General features: G+C 37.9%; 4 protein-coding genes and 2 non-coding genes across 7 annotated transcripts; 2 read left to right on the top strand and 4 right to left on the bottom strand.

The window, feature by feature from the left end:
• The first annotated feature begins 438 nt into the window (after positions 1-438).
• On the top strand, positions 439-8,167 carry LD (Homeodomain-like superfamily protein). Of its 2 annotated transcripts, none has more exons than XM_089053995.1 (13): positions 439-809; positions 973-1,000; positions 1,183-1,313; positions 1,657-2,006; positions 2,094-2,187; positions 2,266-2,359; positions 2,729-2,861; positions 2,936-2,987; positions 3,080-3,123; positions 3,267-3,355; positions 3,706-4,146; positions 6,157-6,725; positions 7,245-8,167. In XM_089053995.1, the coding sequence occupies exons 1-13, from the start codon at positions 648-650 to the stop codon at positions 7,995-7,997; spliced, it is 2,940 nt and encodes a 979-aa protein (XP_088910121.1). In that variant the 5' UTR covers positions 439-647; the 3' UTR covers positions 7,998-8,167. The 2 variants fall into 2 exon arrangements, with proteins under 2 accessions (XP_088910121.1, XP_008235014.2); XM_008236792.3 differs by having other exon boundaries at positions 1,168-1,313.
• Positions 8,168-8,717: 550 nt separating this feature from the next.
• Positions 8,718-13,048, top strand: LOC103333885 (Cation efflux family protein). Its single transcript, XM_008236795.2, has 12 exons — positions 8,718-9,236; positions 9,538-9,607; positions 9,745-9,842; positions 10,035-10,195; positions 10,450-10,565; positions 10,675-10,771; positions 11,348-11,432; positions 11,666-11,728; positions 11,831-11,936; positions 12,193-12,332; positions 12,500-12,591; positions 12,680-13,048. The coding sequence occupies exons 1-12, from the start codon at positions 8,856-8,858 to the stop codon at positions 12,798-12,800; spliced, it is 1,530 nt and encodes a 509-aa protein (XP_008235017.2). The 5' UTR covers positions 8,718-8,855; the 3' UTR covers positions 12,801-13,048.
• Positions 13,049-13,857: 809 nt separating this feature from the next.
• On the bottom strand, positions 13,858-13,932 carry LOC148916007 (small nucleolar RNA Z155). The gene has a single exon (XR_016128385.1). It is a non-coding gene; the product is annotated as a small nucleolar RNA Z155 (small nucleolar RNA).
• A 67-nt stretch (positions 13,933-13,999) lies between these two features.
• On the bottom strand, positions 14,000-14,093 carry LOC148916006 (small nucleolar RNA R41). Its single transcript, XR_016128377.1, has one exon. It is a non-coding gene; the product is annotated as a small nucleolar RNA R41 (small nucleolar RNA).
• Positions 14,094-14,470: 377 nt separating this feature from the next.
• Positions 14,471-16,787, bottom strand: LOC103333953 (zinc finger protein GAI-ASSOCIATED FACTOR 1-like). Its single transcript, XM_089053812.1, has 2 exons — positions 16,393-16,787; positions 14,471-16,030 (listed from the first exon to the last, which is right to left on the bottom strand). The coding sequence occupies exons 1-2, from the start codon at positions 16,746-16,748 to the stop codon at positions 14,851-14,853; spliced, it is 1,536 nt and encodes a 511-aa protein (XP_088909938.1). The 5' UTR covers positions 16,749-16,787; the 3' UTR covers positions 14,471-14,850.
• Positions 16,788-20,306: 3,519 nt separating this feature from the next.
• LOC103333954 (uncharacterized) lies at positions 20,307-24,980 on the bottom strand. Its single transcript, XM_008236863.3, has 3 exons — positions 24,786-24,980; positions 22,881-23,639; positions 20,307-22,439 (listed from the first exon to the last, which is right to left on the bottom strand). Exons 2-3 carry the CDS (start codon positions 23,610-23,612, stop codon positions 20,673-20,675), a joined length of 2,499 nt encoding a protein of 832 aa, XP_008235085.2. The 5' UTR covers positions 23,613-23,639; positions 24,786-24,980; the 3' UTR covers positions 20,307-20,672.
• Positions 24,981-25,042: the final 62 nt, after the last annotated feature.

Below are 25,042 nucleotides of genomic sequence, written 5' to 3'. Positions count from 1 at the left end.
AAGGTAAGCATTTAGTGAAGAAGAAGAATAGTTTTTACACTAAGCTATACCATCTTCTATGTAACAGTACCGCTGTGCGGCTATACTCTATAAACCATAATCTCAATTTCTCTTTTTTTAATTACTTTAATTATTGTTTAATAATTAGTATTTAAGAATTTTATTAAATTCAAAACTTTTAAAAATTTAAAACTATTTATTAAGTAATATAATTTATAATGTTAATTAAAATATTTAATACTAATTATTCACTACAGAAATAATATTTACAACATAATTACTAATGAAAGTAATTAAATCAGGCTAAGATATTATAAGTATAGCCGCAGGCTATACGGTTTATATTTATTTTTTTATACAAAGGATATTAGATAAAGGGGAAATGGAAACTAGAGGTGCGTATAAATACTTTCTTTTACTTGTGCAAAAACCGGATCCGAATAATACACGCGCCAATTATACCTAGCGCTCTTGCGACGTGGACGTGTTTTGGGGTTTACTTTCCTACTCTGTGTCTACCCTCTTCGTCTTTCTCTTTCTGGAAATCAAAGCCTAACCCTAACTTCATCTCAAAACCCCAATATACCTGGTTTCGAATTCCTTATGTGCTACATTTAGCTTTGGGATTTGGGGCTTGGAGGTTGGCAATGGAGGATCTTTCGGAGATGGAGATTGGGAGCTCCGTGGAGTCGTTCCAGAAGTTCTTGGACTCGCAGAGGCAGCTATTCCACAGCCAGATCGATCAGCTTCAGAAAGTTGTTGTCACCCAATGCAATCTCACCGGTGTAAATCCGCTCTCCCAAGAGATGGTGCGTTTTAAAATATGAATTTCGTTTTGCGTTTGGTTTCCGAGAATTAGAAGAATTAGCCCTGCCGTTGATTTATCTTTTTCTTTGTCTAACTGAGAAGAAACAAGTTCCATGTGCAAAAAATAATTCTAATAATTTTCTTCTTTCGTTTTGCCATATGCAGGCAGCTGGTGCTCTTTCTGTTAAGATTGGTAAGTCTTGGAAGTGTAATGTTTGATGTTTATGTTTCTTGAATATGCTCCTTTAGCTTCAGTATGTAAGATGCTACATGTCCATTTGGCTGCTATAATTTTCCATTCACAATCTTTATACATTTGCCTGTCTGTTTCTCGTGGCCACCATCTTTTTTTCTAATTAGATGGTCCATTTGCAGGAAAAAGACCTAGAGATTTGTTAAATCCAAAAGCTATAAAGTATATGCAATCTGTTTTTTCTATTAAGGATGCAATTAGCAAGAAGGAGTCTCGTGAGCTCAGTGCTCTATTCGGCGTTACAGGCACACAGGTTCGTACTTTCATTTAGTTGAATATTTCTTTCTTGCTTTTTTGAGTTCACTTGTTACTGTATATGCTTTTGTAGTACATTGAACCGTTAGCCCTCTCCCATGAATGCCAATGCGGATAAAATAGATAAGAACACATGGTTTTACACTCCTACTAATGGCTATTTTAGGTTATGATTATCCATACCCAGTATGACAATTTCTCCCCAGTGTGGTTTTATTTCTTTTTACTGGTTGGAAACTTGGAAGAGCGAAAGGTTGAAGGTTTACAACATCTACATGATTGCATAATTCTATTTCAACCTATAATTGTTTCTGACAGACTTGGGTTCCATTGATTGACAGGTTCGTGATTTTTTTAATAGTCAACGGTCGAGAGTTAGAAAACTAGTACAGTTGTCAAGGGAAAAGGCTACGAGATCCAGTGAACATAAAGAATTGCAGGATGGGGTCTCAACAAGCTCTGACCCTCTGACACCAATTGATCCGGTTCCCTTAAATTCTGTTGGTCCCTCCAGTGTTGAAGATGCACCATCTTGCTCAACTCAAGATGATGCTCTTTCTGGATTAGATGACTTAGATAAACATTTTGTAGACAACATTTTCAACTTGATGCGGAAAGAAGAAACGTTTTCTGGGCAAGTGAAACTGATGGAGTGGATATTGCAGATACAAAATTCTTCAGTATTATGTTGGTACTTACAAATCACTTTATAGGTTTGATAATATGTCACCATTGTCTCTTTTCATGGTCTAGACCAGACAAACTTGTATGCACGCAGGTTTTTAAATACAGGTGGTGTCATGATTTTAGCAACATGGTTGAGTCAAGCAGCCATTGAAGAACAAACAAGTGTTCTCCTTGTCATCTTAAAGGTATTTTTTGAACTGAAATCTGTTTCTGATGTGCTTTATGATTGCTGCTTGAAATTCTAATAGTTATCTGCTGCACAGGTTCTTTGTCATTTGCCTTTACATAAAGCTCTTCCTGTGCATATGTCAGCCATACTGCAAAGTGTTAATAGACTGCGGTTTTACAGGACAGCAGGTGTGCTTTTGTTGCAGAAACCACTATGGTGCTTTGTCACTTCTATATACCTTCCTCTGTCTCTCTCAAATTCTTCTCCCGTGCTTATCTCTTTGTGGTTAAACGTGTTCTTGACTCAATGTTAAAACAAGCTTCTCTGTATGCGTAGATAAACCATATGTTTAGTGACTCTAAAGTTTGTTTTGTATAAATAAGCAACTGTATATGTGCTTGGGTTGTATTTGACTATAAACCATCACATTTTTCATCTAATTTTCTGTGGCATCTATAAAGCTTCTTGTGCATGATAAGCAATTCTGTATGTGCTTCATTTGTCATTTTTATAAACCATGAAATTTTTGAATCTCATTTATCTGATTTGAAGATCAGACGTATCAAACAGGGCAAGAGTTTTGCTATCAAGATGGAGCAAGTTATTAGCAAGAATCCAAAATATGAAGAAACCAAATGGCATGAAAACATCTAGTGACTCACAACACGAGTTAGTAATGCTGAAGCAGAGGCAAGTACATTTTCACTGCCCATGCACTAAAAAATAGTGTAATCAGTTTTTAATTATTTCTAATTTTCTTACAGTATCGATGAAGTTATGGGTGATGAATCATGGAAGTCAAACATTGATATTCCTGTAAGTGCTCCACGAATTAGAAAAAAAAAAAGATTTGTTCAAATTGATTTAAATTGCCTATCGTTTACAGATTGTAATTTTCTGTTGTACAGGAAGACATCTTTGCAACGCCTTTTGAAAATGCAGAGAATTCCAGGTAAGAAGATTTCTTTAAACTGACATACATTTGGTGGGATAGTATTGTTTCTGATTGTGTTTGTGGTGTTAACATTTGGTGGGATAGTATTGTTTCTGATTGTGTTTGTGGTGTTAATCCCATCCTAAATGTCTCGTTTTCAGGAGATCAGAGGCTTCAGAACCATTGAAGCTATTGACAGCATCATCAGATGAGTCAAATAAGAAGCAGATCCTAGGTGTATCTTCATCTCGTATCCTGAATATCATTTTTTTAAAATTTATCCCAAATGATATTTTAGAATTCCTATGCAACATTTACAGTTTGTTTGAAAGAACAAAAATTATATTCCTTAGTTAAGACAGTAGGCTTTTGTTAATTTTTAAGTTTTATTTCTATGTTGGTTATCAAATAAGTTTAGGAAAGATGTTAACAGTTCATATAGCTTCCTCATTTTGAGCTGTTACGTGGTCCCCTATACTTTGCTTTTTTTTTTTTTTGGTGTGGTTATGTTTCCATGTGGATTGCCTAAAAAGAGGTTATATGAATGATTCGTGTAAAACATATAAAAGTGAAGGAGCTCATTTCCTTAGCTAGTAACAGAATTTCGAGCACGCAGAAAAGTTCAGTTGGTGGAACAGCCTGGCCAAAAATCAGCTGGGAGAAGTGTACAGGTCACAAGGGCAACACCTGTGAGTAAGGGTCGTCCAATGTCTGCTGATGATATCCAAAAAGCAAAAATGCGGGCACAATTTATGCAGAGCAAATATGGGAAATCTGGTTCATCTAATGAAAATAAAGAACTGAAGACCGAAGGTGGGAACAAACTTTCAACCTCTCAGGCCAGCATTTTGCCTGTGGTACCTAAAGTTCCAGTTCGGCTTGATATTGAGGAACCCAAGAAACCTGTGACACTTCTTTTGAAAGAGAGGGAAACTCCTAATAGGTTGGAAACTTCTCTTGCTCCAAAGCTGAGAATGGATTTGAAGGAGTCCATATTGGAGAAGTGCCAGAGAATCCGGGTCCTGTGGAAGACACCGCCAGGTACATATGCTTTTAGTGGAACTTTGCTGCTTCCTTTGACTATTTGTTCATAATATTAGTGTGAAAGCAGCAGGCATTATAGAAGGGAAAAAAAAATATATAAAGTGATCCTCCTAAGTTGTTTAGAGTTTTGGGGAGAAAGTGCCTTCGGTATTTCCAACATATTTCGTAGAGGGAGAGTTTTTTGCTTGTGTTAATAGCTTCTAAATGATGAATAATTTCCTTTTCCAACTATCTATGTTTGCTCACTGATATGAATAGAATGGGATAACCCTCAAGTATGCTTTTCCATGGAAAACCAGGGTAGTAGTTCAGTTGTATAAGTTAGCAGGTGAAAGCTTCTTGAAATTATTTCCTCCTCATCCTTTTTCTTTATTTTTTCATTAAAAAAATATAAATTAAGTATGAATTCTTGATCCTGCACAGCTATGGGTTTTGTTTACTCTTTTGTACTGATGGTCTGTTAAGCCATCATATATAGGAAATCTGTGGATTACGTCATCATAATATTTAGGCCTCAAATGACTTCCATGGCAAATTGAATCTTAAATGGTATTTCATTTCTGTATTGTAGATTTTATAAAATCAATGTGTCATAATGTCTACCAGGGTTGCAAAAAAGAAAAAGAAAACCCAATCTTATAGCAGTTGATGTGGCTCTTAAAATCCCTTAGACGCTTGGACTTGGTCTGGTTATTATTCATATTTTGCATTTTGGTTGGGAATGTGACAGTACAGGCATCAGTATTATACGGTAGATTATACGTGCTACATAGAGCAAAAGATTGGAGGATGTCATTTCTTCCATGTGACAATTGCTGGGTGTTTGAAAGATGGTGCCTGATTGGGTGTTGCATGCCTGATCAAAATGGGATTATTCAGTTTGGTTTTCTAAGCATATTAATGGCTTTGTTTGTTTGTTTGTTTTTTTTTACAGAAATAAATCACACCTAATTACCAATCCTTACTTTCCCTTCTATTCAATCACCATTGTGGGTTGCGATACTTCCGAGGGCTGTTTTACAACACACATCATTAAAAAAATGTGCTACAAGATTTATTTGATTTGGTCACTCGTTATTTGATTTTGTTGTTCATGTGGTGTTTCATTGCCCTGGATTGCTTTCATCTTGTGACTTACAAATTTAAATTCAGTTTTATTTCTTAGAAGAAAAAAAACTTTAAATAGTCTGGTTTTAGTAAGATTTGGACACTCTTTGAGGTCCACATGGGTTTTTACCTCTACGGAGTCAAATCCTAGATTATTACTATGGTGGGTTGAATGTGAATGATTTCCAATCTACATGTTTGCTCTAATTTAATTGGGAAATTCTTCCAAGCAGGCTTAAGTGAATGGAAATATCCTCGGTGTTAAATTTATAAGCATGAAATAATGAATAAGGGGTTGTTGCTAATGGCTAGTCTGAACTTGAACCCACTCAAGTCTCTAACTGATTACTCTCCGATACCCGTCTCGGTCGAACTTGGTATAGGACTTTACTATGCAAAGGTCGTATTGAAACTCTGGTAACAGGCCTCATGTTCTGTATCTCGAGAAGGACTTTTTATTCCCAGGGGTTGACTATATAATTTGGTAAACGTAGTAACTGGATGACACCCGGATATAAAAACCAATGAACTAGCCCTAATTATTTTCATTAAGGCATGGACAGATGACATTTTGATGCAGAAGCAGACGGTTTCTGGATAATGATGAACTCAACCATTAATTTTCGTTATGTAAAATAACATGACTTGTTATTTTCAGTACCTTGTCTCATTCTTGGCACGGTAGCTTGAAAACTTGACTACTAGATACCCCATCCATGTCTGGAGCACAAACATGACTTGTTGAATAATGAAGTACCTGTTTTTGTTTCCTTTTTCCCTGATTTACTTTGGTACTTCTTTGGTTGGTTGGCTGGCTGACGACTTTTCTAAGTGTTAAGTAACATTTTCTGCGGATGTTGACCTTTTTTTATTAAGTTTCCTGTCCTTTCCTTTCTGCAGAAATAAAACTGGACCCTGAATGGAGGGTCGGTGGTGGTGAGAACGGCAAAGAAATTGAAGTCCAGAGAAACAGAAACCGCCGCGAGAAGGAAACTATCTACCAGAGAGTCCAGGAGATACCATCTAACCCCAAGGAACCATGGGACATTGAAATGGACTATGATGATTCATTGACCCCAGATATACCAATAGAACAGGCCCCTGATGCTGACGGCACCGAAACACAAGCTTCCCTAAGTAGAGAAGGAAATAATGCACAAGCATGGGTTGCTTCTTCTCAAGGAGTAAACAGTGCTGCTTCTTTGGCACCCGCCTTGTCTCAAATGAATGGTGCAAGCGCAGCAGCCGAACCCGATCTTGAGTTGCTTGCTGTACTGCTAAAGAACCCAGAATTGGTGTTTGCCTTGACTTCTGGGCAGGCTGCTAACTTGTCAAGCGAAGATACAGTAAAACTGCTGGATATGATTAAGTCCGGGGGGGCTGGTAATTTAAATGGGTTAGGTAGAAAAATGGAGCAGAGGGTGGAAGTTTCTCTTCCATCCCCAACACCTTCGAGCAATCCTGGAACGGTGCGTTACTTGGGCTTATTTTGCAACTTTGCACTGTATGCTACCCTTCTCCTTCTCTAGAACCTTGACAGCGAAGGAAATAGAACTACAAAATGAGAATTTAGGATAGAGAATCTGGTCCATTAGTGGTTTTGAACTGTAGGGCCTTCTTATCTCTTTCCATTTTCTTTTTTCTTTTGGGTTGGAGAGGGACCATCGATGAAACAAGTGGCAAATCCAGACTTCGGGTGCATGCCATTTTCCTTTATGGGTGGCTGGTAGGGACCTCTGTGCATGGGCCATGGAATCATGGCCTGGCATTGGAGCCTCATATTGATTTGATGCCAATATTCTGAATAACAGCAAAAAAGGAAAAGAAAAAAAAAAGATCCGTTGGGAAATTCAATTAATTCGATAATAAAAATACTGAAACTTTTTTAAATGTTTTCTTTTTGCTCATCAGCTACTTTTGATAATATAATTATTCACAAGATAAACTGACTGTGTTTCTCTGTTTTCCATTTTTTTTCGAATTCACAGAGTGGATGGAGAGCAGATGCTGGATGGAATGCATTTCCACAACAAATGGCGACCACCAACAAAAGCTTAGTTTCGTCAGCTGTACGTATGATTCCATCACAACGGCTATCAACTTCCCAGCCAGCAGTGCCGTCATACTCGCCAGACTACTTTCCTCCCTCTATGCAAACACCAGCAGCGTCAGAGATGGTTTTAACCATGAAGAACACACACTTGAACAACTTATCTAACTCATATAATGTAGCAGAAAGGCAGCCAAATTCGTTCCCACCGCCCTTGGTTACCACTCCGGCACGGCAGCAAAGGCAGCCGCAACCGCTGCAGCAATCCCGTTTTTCGGAGCCTCGCCTCCCCACACATATGTACCCATCTAAACCACAAATGGGAAAACCAGGCCCTCCTCCTCCTCCTCCATCTGATTCATGGAGAGCCAGGCAGGATGTGCCCTCAAACTACCGTTACTTAGAGAACCAAAATCAGTATAATGCATCATATGGAGGACCTTCGCAGCAACCTCAGTTGTTGCCAGGTCCTTCTTGGGAAGGAAATGAACACGTGGGTGGCAACCAAGACTTCGAATCATGGAGTCCGGACAATAGTCCAACTAGAAATCCTGGGTATATGTACGGAAGAGAACCCAGGATGAATACCGCACGGGATTACATGCCTGACAGGTCGAGGCAAATGAATCCTTCTGGATACGGAGGCCAAAACAGGCTTGGAAACAGGTGGCCGGACCGCGGCAGACAGTGAGAATTGTTTATATCCGGACGGGATGGCGCACTGTGGTGGAGACTGATACTAGTGGAGCTTGTAAAAGCCATTGTGACTTTGACTATAATAGTTTGGGATGCTCGTATTAACTCTTTACTGATCATTAATATGGTGAAAAGGAAAAAAAAAACCAAAGTTTTGGCAACTTATTCTTATTCTTCCACTTCTATTAAACAATATATAAAATTGGGTGGGGCCCTGGGCCCAAGACTTAAATCTATATGGCATTAGAGTTCTAGTTCAGAGATGCATAAAGTTGAAGTAATTCAATTTATAAAAGGATAAATAGATTGGCCAATTTCTTGGTAGAAAGTCTCAAAAAGGATAAATAGATTGGCCAATTTCTGGGTAGAAAATCTCAACCCAAAAAAAAAAAAAAAAAAAGGTGATTAAGAAATAGATTTGTGTATTGGCTTAAGAATTACATAATTAGAATGTTCATAAAAAATAATTAAATAATAGAATAAAGCCGTTCGGCCTAAAAAAAAACTGTTGGGCCGGTCCAGAAAACAATATTCACGTCTTCCCAGTGGGCTTGGGCTTCACTCATTTCTGTTTGGAGAGTTTGAGGGAAAAGGCCCAATCTTAGCTAAAACAATGTTGGTAGTGGTAGGCCGACTTTCGAGTATGGGCCTGATCCATTACGCCCATGAACATATAGTATGACTGCGGTAAAGCAAATTCCAAAAATAAAAAAAAGGTAAAAACCACAGAGGTAGCTCATGGCTTCACCTTCAAGTTCCAGGCTTCTAGCTCAAGCTCCGTCACGTATCAGGAAATTAGAACAAAATCAATTTTAAGGTTTGATCGACTGATTTTCTCTTTGGAGTTTCAAGTATGGGATTCAGATTTCACAATCTCAATTCCCTACATAAAAGGCTTGCTTTGCACATACACAAGCACAAGCACAAGAACCCTCCTCATCCTAATCGCGCAGTAGCCCAAGAATTCCTCACTTCCCATCTCCAAGGCCCTTCTTTCGTTCTCTCTCAAAATCCCATTTACTCAATCCCCAGAAGATGGCATTTAGGTCATTCACACCACCACCATGGTGATGAGCACCAGCACCAGCACCGTGGCTCTGGCGAAGAGGGCGAGAAGATCTTCAGGCTGGGATTGGCAGCTGATATTGGACTGGCTACTGGCAAAGCATTGACTGGTTACTTAACTGGAAGCACTGCCATCATTGCTGATGCAGCCCATTCAGTCTCCGACGTGGTAACTTTTGTTATTTTGCTCTCTTCCTGTTTGCCCATGTTGGTTTTTCATTTTTTATTTTCTAGTTTTGGGTGAATTATATGTTATTGTTGTCGTCTATGCATCTAGGAGCTGAATTGTGCTAGATTGCCTCTATTACTGATTTTTTTTTGTTTTTGTATCTTATACTTCAATATCTGTTATCCTGTAGAATTTTGGGCTCAAGCATAATTTGATGTATGTAAGATATTTCTTTTATCTTATATCAACTCTATTTTTAGATTATCATGCATACTATGTTCGTTTTCTGCTTTTATTGTAGGTTCTTAGCAGCATCGCTTTATGGTCATTTACAGCTGCAAAGGCTCCCAAAGACAAAGAACACCCATATGGTCACTCTTGATTTGTACCTACACGCTACTCCATTGATCTCACATTATGCATACACATCCCTACTTTTGTAGTTCATTGTCGTCTGTGTGTGCTGGGTTCATATACAACTGTTTTCTTGTTTCACTTGTTTTTCCAGGACATGGTAAATTTGAGACTCTTGGAGCACTTGGAATCTCTTGTATGCTGTTGGCAACTGCTGGTGGCATTGCTTGGCATGCTTTGGATCTTTTGCTGGTAAGTGTTACTTTCTCCCTCTACCTCATTAAAGAATGGTACTCATATGTAGTTACTTTGCGGTTTCCAAATGGATTTCAAGATTGATAGTCTATTGACAATTTGATACTTGGTGGTCAGATTGTCTCTTGATACTGGATCAGATTCTTGTTTTTGTATTTGTCCTTAGAAACCATTGTCTTCCATGTGCAGGGATTGTTTTCAGCGGATCCTGCTATAGTTAGTCAGTCATTGACTGATCACGTGCATAATCATCATCATCATCATCATCGTGGACATCACCATGGCGTTGACATGGAGCACCCTGCTCTAGCTTTGAGCATGACTGTTTTCTCGATATTTGTTAAAGAAGGGTACCAAAGTTTATAAAATCTTAATTTTTCAAGAGTTGTCTCCTATTCCATGTCATTGAAAAGCAGATTGAATTTCCTTATCTGAACGACATAGCTATCTAGGTCATTGAATCATTGGTCCTTGTTGCTTATGTGTAAACCATCTCAACTTCATGTTTATTTCTGACTTTACCACCCCACACCCCACCCCACCCCCAAAAAAAAAAAAACCCCCACCCACAAACAAACTAATGTGTCTTCCTTTTTACTTCCAGGCTTTATTGGATCACAAAACGGGCAGGAGAAAGGCAAGGTAGTGGACTGATGAAAGCAAATGCATGGCATCATCGTGCAGATGCCGTTTCGTCAGTAGTTGCTCTCATTGGAGTTGGTGAGACAATTTGGTTCTTCCTACAGATAATTTTTATTTCTATTTTTCTAAAATACTGAGTTAAATTTTAAATAATCAACTAAGCATGATTCATTGTTTTTTATTTTAGGAGGTTCAATCCTAGGAGTGAAATTTCTAGATCCACTTGCTGGACTACTCGTCTCAGGCATGATCCTAAAAGCGGGACTTGAAACTGGGCATCAGAGGTCTGATTTTTGTTCTCCACTTTATCTGCACCTTTGTATCACTCTTGCTTCTTAGACTTCCATTGGAGGTCATGTGAATGTTTAAGTTATTGCAACTTGCAAGTGTCGATATATGAATGCAGTTGCAAGATATTTTCAAGATCTCTGTGATCCACATCCATACTTTCATTTTTTTCCTTAATTTTTTCTTTAGAGGTTCTGCTGGTTTCCTGATTGGGTGAGGCCTTTAAGGCTACGTATAGTCTCCTCAACTGAATAAAACCTACTTATAGCAATCATATCTTGCCAAGCCTTTTGGTAGTATAGATTGCGTCTGTAGTCTTTAAACTTTATGTTCAATTGTGATGCAGCAAAATCATAGACTAGTGTGAGGAATAGGGGAGCATGAATGCCCATTTAATGACTTTGTGCTAATGATCTTACAGTAGGACAATGTTTCTGTCAATCTTCCAACTTTGACACTTCTATGTGTCCCAAGATGGTCTTTAGTTTAATGCAAGCTTGTTATGTGTTTATTTGTGTATCTGATGTGTATCTGATGTGTATGTGTGTTTTTGGATGGTGGACCCAATTTAGTGTCTTGGAACTGGTGGATGCGGCAATCCCAGCAAAGCATTTGGATCCTATTAAACAGACAATTGTACAAGTTGAGGGTGTGAAGGTATCTAGTATAAAATTCTTATAATGTGTTCATGAAATTATTGGTCTGCTTATCTGATCTTTGAAGTCCCCCTTGTTATTTTCCTTCATGTATTTAAGCTTTCAAGCAGCGCTTCTGTAGAGTGTGCCATGCCATCAATATTGGCTTATGGATTCTCCTATGTTTAATAGTATTAGCTAAGATCTTACGTTCTGTTTTGTCCTGTTTCAAATTATCTTTCAAACTGTGTGTAGGGATGTCATCGCTTGAGGGGAAGGAGGGCTGGTTCAACTCTATACCTTGATGTACATATTGAGGTTGATTTTCCTGTTCTACACTTTCTCCTGCTTGCCTGGAAATTCTCTGTGGGTGCAATGTTTCTCCTATAAGGCGTTTTATTCGTTACTTTCACTTGCCAGGTCGATCCGTTCTGTAGTGTTAGTGCTGCACATGACATTGGAGAAAATGTTCGTTATCAGATTCACAAATCCCATCCTGAAGTCTCTGAGGTTTTCATACACATAGGTAGGCACAGTTTCACTGGCGAATTTCTGAAATTGGGCTGGACGAACTCTAATAATTTTTATCCAATTTTTTCTTATATAAACATTCAGTATTTTCCTACATAGAAAAAAATGGATAAAAAACACTCAGCATTTTTCTTCCATATATTAGTTCACTTATGTTGGATAAACTGATTTTGGTTTCTCACTATATTGTTTTTTATTCTCATTTTCTTCACTACACATAATTCTCATCGCCTGCTCCAACTTCTTTGTAGATCCTTCAATTCAACAAATTTGCCCCAGTGTAGATCAGCAAGAAATTCTCAAGGGAATTGCATGCCAGAAATTTTCTCCTGGTGAGGATAAGGACATTGAGGCAGCTGTTTCTCAAATCATCACATCTAAGTATGCAGAGGTGAGTCTTGTCTCCTTATCAAGTTGGAAATGGAAGTTAATCTTGACTTGTGTTTTTGCATTATATTGTGAATGGAATTTAGATTAAGAGGGGATAAACTTAAAATTCATAGTTCAGTTAGTTCGACACCAAATATGTTTTTTTTCTTCTGAAATTGTGTGCTTCAGAAAATGGTTGTTGAGCGCATAACGCATCACTTGTTGCGGGGCAAGATGTTACTCCAAATTGAGGTTTCCATGCCTGCGGACATCCTGATTCGGTAAAAACTTGTATAACAACTTGGTGATTTTGATGCAATCTGTCTAGTGTTTCGCAACGGTCAAGTAATATTTTTCTTTTCTTTCCAGAGATGCAGTGGAGGTGGCAAAAGAAGCTGAGGAAGAGATTTTGAAGGCGGCGACCAATCTAATTCATGTTAGCATTCAGCTACGTCTGGGAAGTCCAATTCCACAATTCAACCATGACTAAAACACGGCAGATAGAAAAGAAGGATTCGTGAGAAATACTATTTCCAATGGCAATCATAAGTTCTTATTATTGTTTTAGGTTCTTAATCATTTTGCATATATTACAATAGAGAATAATAGATTAACCCCTGGCAGACGGGAGAAGAAATGATAGGATAGGATACATTAACATTTGCTTTGTTGTTAATGTAGTCTTTTAATGTCATTGACATCGACGAAAGTTATCAACCCTGACATTCGTTTCTGTAATTTTGTTCCCAGTTATTGTTTCGAGCAGACGCCATGCCATAATCATAATAGGAATCATGGGGTATGAATATAATGGGGCAGGGATGATAGTTTATTATGGGCATTCATATTAATCTTTGGTGATTTACAACATGAATTTACCTGTCATCCCTACCATCATATCCTTACCCCAGAATTACCTCATATTGTATTAGTCTACCCTAAATTGTAGTGAATAGTATATTGTATTAGTCTACCCTAAATTGTAGTGAATAGTGATGTACTGGAATACATGAAATACAAGACTAGATGAGTCGACATGCCATATCTATTTTTTCACAATTTGTTTAGTAACTTAATGTTTTAATATTTGACGCCCATCCGTACATCAATCCCGCATTTGATTTGCTGGTATTTCTAGGGTAATGCTCCTTAAGAAGGGAGAAAGGGAGGAGGGAGGGGGGGAGAGAGAGAGAAGGCGGTGACGGGTCAGAGGAGAGAGAGGCAGCATGAGGTACTTTAAAGCCAGGAAAAAAAAACTTCCAAACAAAAAACCAACAAGGACCCGACCGGACCAGGCCGATTTTTCGAGCACTGCTAAAGCACACGAGTTAACGCATTATTTAGGGAGCAAAATCCCAGTTTTTAGGACCACAAATTTGGTCTGCATATTATTTAGAAACAAATAAAACTCTAATCGGCTATAGATTTTGGATTGAAACCTGATGCTACTCCAATCCAAAGTTCAAACGCAAACAATTAGGCTGATATGAAAAATAATAATTGGGTTTCAAAAGTAAAGACACAGGGAGAAAAAAAAATAGAGAAACCATTGATCAGATAATTGTAGTCTGTTATTTTAAGTCGACACTATAAATTCCGAAAAACATATCATCACGTCAATGGTTCTCCTCAAGCAGAAAATAAAAACGAAGAAAAAATAAAATAAAGAAAAGAAAAGAAAGAAGAGAGTGAAGGCTCAGAAGGATCCATTGGTAAATTTTGTAATCATAAGGGAATATCTTCCCTCAGAAAATAGGTAGTTTATCAACATCACAGCCTCCTCCAACCCTTGTTTCTTCTATTCTATGCAAAATCAACTAACCAAAACAAAACCCTATTGAATTTGTTCTACAGATGAAGAGAGAGCGAGAAAACGAGACGAAAAGACAGGGATGACTGTGAGAGAGAGAGGCTTTGAGCTCTCAATATATAGGGAAGCGATCTGAATTAGGGTTTGAGATTGAGAGGGTTTTGCCGTCTATTCATTCTTGGAATTACGAAATTACCCTTACAGCTACAGCCCAATAGGGCCCATTGGGCCTCTGTGGATCATGGATGATTTAAATGTGCGTGCTAATATTCAAAATCCAATAACAAAGTAAGACAAGTTTTCAATGTCGTTTGACACGAGTCACGAGTCACGAGTCACGACACATAACATTGATGTAAAAATTGAACATTCATTCTTGATTATGAAAATGAAAAGACATTGTAAGGTTTTGCAAGCTGACTTAAAACAAATACATTTTAAGGTTTTGCACCCAAGAGTTTTTTTTGCCATCTCTCTCATTGGGTCATAATAACTCAGCTCGTACTTAAAAAAGATGACTTGGGTTGACAGAAAAAAGGCCCAGATTTGACCATGCCCTAAAGAATTTCCAAGACCCCATCATCACAATACAATAAAATGAAATGATAATCAGGACCCAAATCTCAAACTCACTCAGCGTGTCAGCAAAGCAAAACAAGACCTACTTCTTCTTCTTCTTCTTCAAATGATGAGGAAGTTATAAGTATCATAACATGCATGTACTTTTTTGTCAAACATCCCAAATCTGTTTTTCCATAGCTGAATCTCCATGCGAGCGCTGTTGCTGAAAAGGGTTCATGATTGCTGGTAATCTGTGCTGGCTCATTGCCTCCAAGTCCAACCTTTGTTGCTGCTGCTGGTGTTCATGCAGATTTGGTGGCCTTGACCCTCCAATCCCCAGCAGATCAAGTGTCGTGGACGGTCCCATCGCGCCCCGTTCCATTGCGTTGATTCGAATTCCATGTATCGAATTAGGACTAGAATTATTATTGGCAGCACTAATCTCATGATGATGATGGGGATCACCACCAATCCCCATGAAGACTTGGCTATAGAGACCCATGTCAGTCATTGCAGAGCTTGCAGCTGAGTTGGTATGATGATCAAAAAGCTGAGACATTTCTTGTGGGCCGCCCTTCTGCATGAGCTGGTTGGTGAATCCTCCAACCACCATGTTGTGTGAATTATGTGGTTGATGATGATCAGGCGGCTGCTGCTGTTGGAACTGATGATGATGATCATCATATGATGATGGTGGTCTAATATTATTATTATTATTGTTGTTATTATTATTAATGGAAATAGGATTAACAGAGAGCTGATCAGGGCCTGCCATGCTACTAACAAAGCTCTTCTGCATCATGGGGGAGTTGATGGTAGAGTTGCTTGCAGTGGCACCCATTTGAGCTGCTTTTTGAAGTAAGGCAGTGGCAGACATTTGAGCTGCCCCAGTAATGTTACTTTGGGTGCTCCCCCCATTTTTGGTTTCTTGATGGTGAAGGTAATTGAACCCAGATGAACTGTTGTTGTTGTTGGAGCTCAGCTGAAGGCTAGAGGCTGAGGCTGATGAAACGCTTCTTGGCCCGCCAAAGAGTGAACCTGAGGTGCTTGAAAACATGCCTGGTCCCCCAACACCACCTGCCATTATGTTCATGTTCATGGACTTGAATGGCATTGGCACAAGATCGTCAGGGAAGGATTTATTGATTGAGTTTTTATTCGAAATATCATAATTGAGGACGTCGGATCCTCCTCCCATGGATGAGTTGGTGTTCATGGCCATTGATGATATGAGCTGGTCATGAGGGAGAGGCATTTGGGTCTGTGAGCTCATGAGGCCGTGGTTGACTTTGTTGTTTTCTTCTGCCAATGCGTCGCAGAAGGCTCTGTGGGTGATAAAGCTATCTCTCCTGCACAAACACATGCATGATATTCAAGTGTTGGTGTTGCCTTTGTTTTCTTTGTTCATATAATTAATTAGATATTGGTGGGAAGAGAGAGATCATTTGAGACTTAAAAACTAAAAGGTCCCAGAAAGGGATATCGATGAATGTAAATATATTTCAATTGGTCGGACATTTCTTTCCTAACTTAATATATATATATATATATATATATATATCTTTGAAGTGTGCTCCAGTCCAGATATGAACTTGTAGGCGATCCCAATATAATCTCATATGTTCATGCACATGCAATATTGATTTTATATATAGGTCCAAACATGAATGAATTAATTAATTAAATCATGGGTTTGGGTTAATTGAAGTACCTGGAAAAGATGGTTCCACAGTCACATTTGTATTCTCGAGTGCCACAAGTCTTCTGATGAGCCTTCCAATCCGACTGCACTGCATATTTCTTGGAGCACTTGTCACATTTCCATTTTTTCTCTCCATGTTTGCGGCTGAAGTGCTTTTTAATGCCGGTGAGATCTCCCAACGCCCGAGCCGGGTTGTGGTGGACGCAAGTCGGCTCGGGGCATATATAAACCCTTTTTCTAATCTCAGTGGTGGTTCTCTGCCTGAGCTTCCATGGAAGATTGTGGCCTCTTCTGTGCAGCTGAAGGTTCTGGTCCCTCTGAAACCCTTTGTTACAGATCTCACACACAAATCTGTTGGTTGCCATCAGCGTTGTTGGCGATAGAGCAATAACTTCCGCACTTGGATCTGATCATACACAATAATTAGATTAGCATATTATATATATATATATATATATAATCTATGTATGTAACAACCTGGTGTGCAACAAAAGGTGAAATCAAGCAAACAGTTCAAGTAATCTCAAAGCAATAATTAAAAAGTTTTGATTCTTTTACAAGATAACTCAATTTAGAAAACATTTGTTTTTTTAGTTATTTTGAAGTGAATCAAATATCCATCTTCACATGCAAAATTAGACTCCATAACAATAATAACTGCCAATAAAAATTAAAGAAATATACTTGATATTATTACTACTCAAGTAATTGATTGAAAATTATTTGCCTGGAGTTCCTGGAAGGTTTCTCTTCTTCTTAAGTGGAGGCTGCTGCTGCTGCTGCTGCTGTTGAGTGACAGAACCATTGCTGTTGCTCTGGGCACCGGAAGCGCCTCCGGAGCCAGACCCTTGCAAGTGGTTTTGCTGCTGGTTTTCTTGATGAACTTCTAGCTCCCCAGTATTGTTCCCTGAAGAGAAGCTGCCTTCTTCAACATCACCTGTAATATTTGACATATCTTGACAGACAAAAGGGGTTTGAGATAATTAGCTTGTCCTTTCTACACCTCTTCAGAATTTTTCTATGTTGCTTATATTAGCTTGTCACAAGAGAAAGCTAAAAGGAGGGGCTTGTTTTTGGTGAAGAGAAGAAATTCAGGAATTTGCTTCTGGTAGAGGAAGACAAAACCAGGGAACTCAGCTCCTCCATTTCTGGTGTGAGGATGAGAGAAGCAACTATTTTTGCAATTAGACTTAACCTTGGAACTTGGTCTTCTTTGACCTTATATAATTATATATACTGCTCATAAGAAAACATTATTGCAAACTTAATAACCAAATGCCCTTCACTTGTTGGGTAAATACAACCATGGCCTTGCTAGCTTGTATGCCATTCTTTTTTCTTTTTTTTTTCTTTTTGGGTAAATAATAAATATGTGTGACCAATTAATGAATTAATATTTGTTCCTTATAATTTATTATTGTTAATTATTTATATGCACAATATACATTCTCACTTTCTTGTTTAATGATCTAGGTATGCTCACTTCTAGAAAGTTTTTTTTTCCCCTTTTTAAAGCATGCAAATTATAAAGGCCCTGGCACATTGGAATGCCCCCAGCTCCTTCCAATTAATAAAAAGATTAAAGTAAAATAAAAAAAATCAACCTAGGACCTCAATTTATAAACAAAAAGATAAGGAATTGAAAGAAGAAGAAAAACAAGTACATTGTTTTAATATGGGGATGCACTGAAATTAAATTGGCACACAAGGGGTTGGTTTGGGATTTAAATATGAGGATGCACTGAAATTAACATGGGTTTTAATATTTCGTTTTTCCTCTGAAGTCTAGACGATATGTCCTAATCAAACTTACTTACCCAAAGGCCATTTGCCGTAGCTTTAGGTTCTAAATATAGTATTAGTTTAGATGGGAAGAAATATGGCTATTCAACCAAAGGATGGATTTCTTAAGTTCAAAGCATCGGTAGCTGCATGCTGTCAACAGGGTCTAGCTCAATAGAAAATGGTCTTAACTTGTAGTAGTCTCAAGTACATCATAATAGTGTGTGAGAAAATTCTCTCCTAGTAATTTAGACTATCGCTTGTACAGAAAACTAATTTCAACTTTTATTTATCTGTCTATTGTGCTTTCATAACAGACCTTACCGACTAGATGCCCTTGTATTTTACCATGCATCCTACCTGTTAAAATCAATTAGTTTAATTAAAACCCACGTCAGTAATTAATAAACCCGGAACTTAAAGTTTAAACACAAATTTGCACAAGCTTACATGAGATTGGGTGTCATTAGTTGAGAGCTGCCGAACCCTTTTTGTCTTATTTCTCCCAAACGATCGAAGGGAACCAAACAAGTCTATTTATGTTTTTTATTTAAAAAATAATTAATGACATAATAGATGTTGCTGCTTTGTTTTCTAGGTCCAGTTCAATATCAATGAATAAGGACATTAGCTAAATAACTCATATCAACAATCTTGAAGAAGAGCACTAGGCCAAATTATATTCATTCCCATTCCGCTAAGCCATACTTAATTAACACTAATCATCTTTTTAGAGGTGACGTCTGACTTGTTAATAATGTTCGATTTACGGAATATATATATATATATATATAAGTATTAATTAATTTTCTACCAATAAATAAACTATTAATCTCTCAACAATCTTGATTGATAAATATGTGGGATTTGCTAAGCTATTGTTGGGCATGCAGATTATCCTCTAGCTTTTCAGAAGCTTAATGGGAAAAAACAAGCAGCAGCTGGGCTATAAAATGGAAAACAACAAGGAGACAGAAGCTAGAATATCAAACATGGGAAAACATGTAAATATTCAGTCAATAAATTTTTATATAAAGGGTTTGGCATCCAAGATTCTCTTTCTTGATCACAAATCATCGATCATTTCAAATGGGACCAAAAGAGATTGCTTAGTAATCATCGAGGAAGATCGATGCAATTGATGAAGCTAACATCAACACAACAATGTAAGGACAATAGCATCCAAACATCACACGCATTCTTCCATGTTTTCCTTGATTATATTATGATTAAAACCGAATTTAGGGCGACCGAAGCAGCATTTGGATGCTAATTATAGTTAAGTTTTTCATAATACTAAGAGACTAGTGGCTCATGAGTTGCTAATTGACATAAGCAAAGGAGCCCCATGGATAAAACCAACACATGAGACGGTCAAGGCATATTAATTTATGAATGAATATTATTTGTGTCATGGAAAACGATGTTTGAATAAACAAAATACAAAGGGTTATCTTATTGGGAGGGGTTGATATGGACATGTTAGGGAGGAGGATATTTTAGAATTGTAGTCAACCATCAAAGCTTCAACTTCGTCAATTGAATTTCCAATCAGTGTTTGTCTTGGTATTAGATTTAAGTAGGGCACTGCTGTCTAAGTTTTTTCCTCATTTGCGTGATTATTGGGCGACTAGTGCTTTGCAGTTTGGCCCCAGAACTTTAAACTAATCCATCCTTCATTACAATTTACTATTTAGAGACCTCTTGATTTTACAGGGCTGTTTGTTTGACAAGTCAAATGAGCTACTGTACTGTGGGCCCAGCCCATCTTGATGAAAATAAATGTTGCTATCAAAGGTCAAAGAAAACTTGGGAGGTTTTTAAGTTCGAAAGTTGAAAGGTAGAATTCTTTCTATAGGGAGGGCCTAATCTCTCAACTGTTAAATCAAATTAGTTAGTTATTGGATCAAATTGATTAGTTTGGTCAAACAATTAAGAGATAATACTGCCTTAAGGGCCTTACCTCACTATAGAATGACATATCATCATAATTTGGTCAAGATAATTTCATGATCAAGTTTCTATAGAGGTAGAAAGCTGGATGATGAGTTTATATGCAGATGAAGACAGAATAACAATTACTCTGTTCATGGAGTTTGTCATAGTTTCATGTCAGCCCTCAAGAATCAGTGAGAGAAGTATAGGCCAATAAAGACTAAAAATTAAAAAAGATGAAGGCAGAGAGAAGGAAGCATGCAACAAAATATGGCCTTGCTTGCCTCACCTCAGTGACCTGTAGCTGTACTGTATATCGGTATACAATGAAGCTACTAAAGCTTCAGAAACTAGAGCTAAACCAGACCATTCAAACACACTCTTGAGTTCCAGTCAAGCCAATTTCTGCAGGTCAACTTACCAATTTGCTCCTGCCAAGTGAAAAGAATTGAATTTGATTCTCCACATTCGACATATGGCCTTCAACTAATTAGACGTTCTTTAATATGACCAGTACATTTCTTCTTGCATCAAACCTGAGGCACACCAACCGCGTTTGCATTGTCGCTTTGCTAGAAACTCTTAACCCGTTTTTCTCCTATATCCTGGAGTTCATCAAAAACTGAACTAACACTAGTGTTTCCCTGATCTCTTTGCAACCTTGATGTTGACATATTTTGTAGAGTCTCACCCTTTCTCTTCCTCTTTGTCCTACAGAAATCAAGTTCAAGAGCTTCCCATGCTCTTGTGGTCAATGGTCGGTTCCTTGTACTCTGCCTCTGGCTCTTAATAGCAGGTTGTTGCTGCTCCATACTCTCCCCAACTTCAGGAAGCTTCAGTGGCTCAGGCTGCTCTCTTGTTTCAGATAGAGATGATGACTTGTTTTCACTTGAATTGTCATTGTTTTGCATCATGCACTTTATCAAAGGTTCATAAGTTCCTAAATCTGGTGAAACAGGAGGAAGGTTCAAGTCAATCAATGTCCACGGTTGAGATTTTTCAGGAGACCCTTCTCTATTGAGGCAATTCGTAGTGACACTGTCCTCATTGCTTCCACTTGGACTGCCTTTTTCCAGAGAACTAGCTGTTGAAAAATGTTGTGGATCTACTTGATATTCCATAACCTCACATGCATTTGGCAAGTTTGATAGGGCATGAGACTCATCTTGAATTGGCTTCCTATCCACAGAGATAATTTCACCACTGCTGCCGCTTGACTCTCCATGCTTACAATCAGTCAAATCCTTCTGTTTCATTATAGGGGCCAAATATTTTAAGCGGCCTGACGTCAGTTTCCGGCTGAATTTATCCTTCACTATCTTGCTTGGACACTTATCATTAAGCAGACTTGTACTTTGACTTTCATGATTAAGCAGACTTGTACTTTGACTTTCATGATTAAGCAGGCTTGTAATTTGACTTTCATGATTTTCCATTGCTACCAAAGCAGGATCTGGGGTGTTAGGCATTCCAGTATTCACATTACTAGTTACACAATATGAGGAGTTAACAAATGCTTCCCTGTCAATCATATCCTCTTCTGGGTTTGAGGTATTAGTTTCTTCTGCATAATCTTCCGACTTTTTAGATGTATCTTGTTCATTTTCACAAGAAAGATTATAAAGGGTGCTTAGACCTGCAGTTTGAACATGCAAACTCCTCAGTTCTCTTACCTTCGGTTTTTCTGCTACAAGAAGCATACTGGTATCCACAATTGTAAACTTCCTTAGATCTCTACTGCCATTTACGCTGCGTGGAAGGAGGTAATGGTGGTGTTGCTTATTTGACAAATCATTTGGACCCTGACTTTTTGGCAGATCCCACCTGTCTTTCCTATCTTCACTTTCACTGCCTTTAGGTGGTTCATTATCAAGCTCAAGAATACCTGGGTTAGATGCAACATTTTTCAAGACATCACTGACAGAGTCAAAGTACTGATTGCCTTTCACAAGACTCCTTGAAAACTTCTCAATACCAGGTACCAGAAACACCAAAGACAGCTTAGGCTGTTCAGAGTGCCATCCTCTTGCTAAAAGACGGGGCCACACAGCTTCCCAGAAAAGATCATTCATTCTAGCTTTACTTAACCGAAAATTTCCTGTTAGAAACTTGATGATCTCTGAAGCTGTAAGGGAGGAACAAGCTTTTCCAATCGGTACTTCAGGACGAAAAGAAATTACATGATTGTTCTTTATTGGCTCCAAAGCAGTGCCAGTAAGGTCTTGCTTCCCTTTTCCAACACCTACTGCTTCTATAAGCATATGGATGCCAACAGTATCCTTTAACTTGAATATATATTCTTCAAATGAAATCTTTCCCTCTACAAAATATCTTGAACTCTGCACAAGAGATCGAAACTTATTAAGTTATCAGGACATGGCATATTTTTTCATTACCAAATTTGTAAATCTACTGCAAACCACAGTAGAAGCAATATCCGGGAGAGCTTGTGAATTTCAGAATGTCAGAAAATGAAAATACTTGAACAATAAAAAGAAATGGTTGACCAGTATTGACTATCAAAATCCCAAATAGCCAAATCTAAAAGTACTAGTTTCTAAAAACAGATTCCCTTTGCAATAAAAAAGATAAAAACCCCCGCTTTCCTTCGCTTATTAACACATCTTAGTCCTATATACATTTGACCAGTACCACTTTGAAAGTTGTACTGCTGATTTGCACTGGTTGAGGAGGATAACACAAGAACATGATATTCAAGAAACCATTAGAAGTATGCATGATAAGATGACAGCTTGTATAGAACAAAGTTGGAAAACTACCTCCATCAACATATCTTGGCATTCCTTTGACACATGAGGAATCAATCGTGATACCAGTTCCTTCAGCCTCCATCCTGTAAATATCTTCTTCCCATGTATACAGCGTCTACTTTTTAACTTCCAACATTCTGACCATCTGCGATATCCATCAGAAGTATAAAAAGTTCCATAGTAAAAAGACAGTATATCCCCCATCTCCTTACTTCCAATAAATCTCTTCACAAGCCTAAGATTCTTCCCGAAGATATATAGACAAAGGAGAAAACTATCTTCCTCCAGTTTGCTCCAAGATTTCATATTTGATTCCAGAGGTAAAACCAAGCCCCTTCCAACAGTAGGTGCAAGGTTTGAAAATTCTTCCACGTTTTTTGCATCTTCCAAAACAGGATTTAGATGTTTAACTTTAAGTTCTGAATTTTCATCGTTTAAGGAAATCCTGCTCTGTTCAACACCTCCAGACTCTAGTTTTCCATTGCACTTTTTAACTTCACAATTTCTCCGAGGGATAGGTAAACCCAGTGAAAAATAATTTGACAGATCAAGCTGGGCTTTGGAATCAGCAGGCTTATTTGTAATCTTCAGATAATCGAAACGAGCAATTAGGGGTGGAATCTCTGCCTGATATTCATATCCAATTCGAGGAAGCACCTGTGGATCCTCAAAATGATTAACTGGACTGCACGAACGTGGAGACACTACTTGCTCAACATATTCATCTTCAACACTCTCCATATGGTCATCCAATTGATTAGGACCTATCTGCCAAAACAGGAGAATTTGAACTCAGACAATAGGATGACCATTAACTTGAGCTCTTACATCACCATCAAGGGGAAGTTTTCATAATTTTAAGAGGAAAGGAACTGTAAACAGATTCAGTTTTCTAGTATGTCATGACCTTTATGATCACTATGCATCTCTGGATGACTTGACAACAAGAACCATTCCCTTGAACATCATTTGGTTAATGCCACATTCAGTTTCTTTCAATAAAAATTGAGCCTTTACTGAAAGACTGAACAAAGCATTTTGATTGTCACTGTTTTAACTTGGTTTTTATTGTTTGGTTCTCAATTCTCATAAAAGTAAGAAGACATGCTTCAGCTGTCAGTTTAATTGTCACTGATCTCAAACCATACAGGCGTATATGTGTGTTTGAGTGTACCATAAGTGAAATATATATGTGCAAGATCTACTGAAACAGAATAAAAATTTTTTGCAGTTGGTGTCAAAAACCTATCTGCGTGCATAATTTAAATGCATTGTTCACCACAAATTAACTAATAAATCAACAGTAAATACTACAATATGAATGTTTTTTTTAAACAACCAGAAAAAGCATTAGACAAATACAGAAAAATAAGAACAACAAAATCGAAGAAACCCAAATAAATATTATCAACCACATTATCTATAGCATGATTACAACAAGACAGTAAATAATAAATCAACCAAATATAGCACGTACTAATTGTTAAGTAGTAATTCAAAACAGAAAAAAGGAAAAAAGAACTCGTCAAGATCGACAAACAGAAACATACAAACAAATACACATGAGATATGCATAAAGAAGAAAAAGCAAAGCATGCAAAGATGGTTGGAGAGAGAACATGTGCGCAGCGCGACTAAACTAAAACCTCCATGACCATGGAGGAAGTTGACGTTAAAACCCACGTGGGAAAAAAAATGAACCTGGGTGGGTAAATGGGTCTTTTGCATTATTAACCTCGATTGTCAACTTTTTTATAGAGAAAATCAAAGGAAACAAGAACATTAAAGAAAGAAGACACAGACTAAATAAATAAATATAATAGAAGAAGATGGATATGATGGACAGAGAGGCTCAGGCTAGAGAGAGAGACAAAAAGACAAAAAGCATTCTAAAGAGAAGAGAAGAGATTTTACCTTTGTACAATACTCGAGAGAGTTGAGCTTTCATGGATGTGGAAGTTGGGTTCTCGAGAAGAGGGAGGCACAGAAAGAAAGAAAGGAAGGAGGAGAAGAAGGCCAAGAGAGTAAAAATAAGAAAGAAAGAAAAAGCTGAGAAATTTTCTCGATGTAGAGAGAGAGGTTTCGGTTAGATTTATGAGAGTGAGACCACACGCGGTCGCTGGTCATTTGGGTGACTATACGTAGATTGATTTACGAAAATACCCATTATC

Source organism: Prunus mume, linkage group LG6 (assembly GCF_029339155.1).
Source record: "Prunus mume cultivar Tortuosa linkage group LG6, ASM2933915v1, whole genome shotgun sequence".
In the NCBI taxonomy this organism is placed as follows: Eukaryota; Viridiplantae; Streptophyta; class Magnoliopsida; order Rosales; family Rosaceae; genus Prunus; species Prunus mume.
Note: the sequence above shows the minus strand (reverse complement) of the source record. Positions and strands in the feature narration are given on the sequence as shown.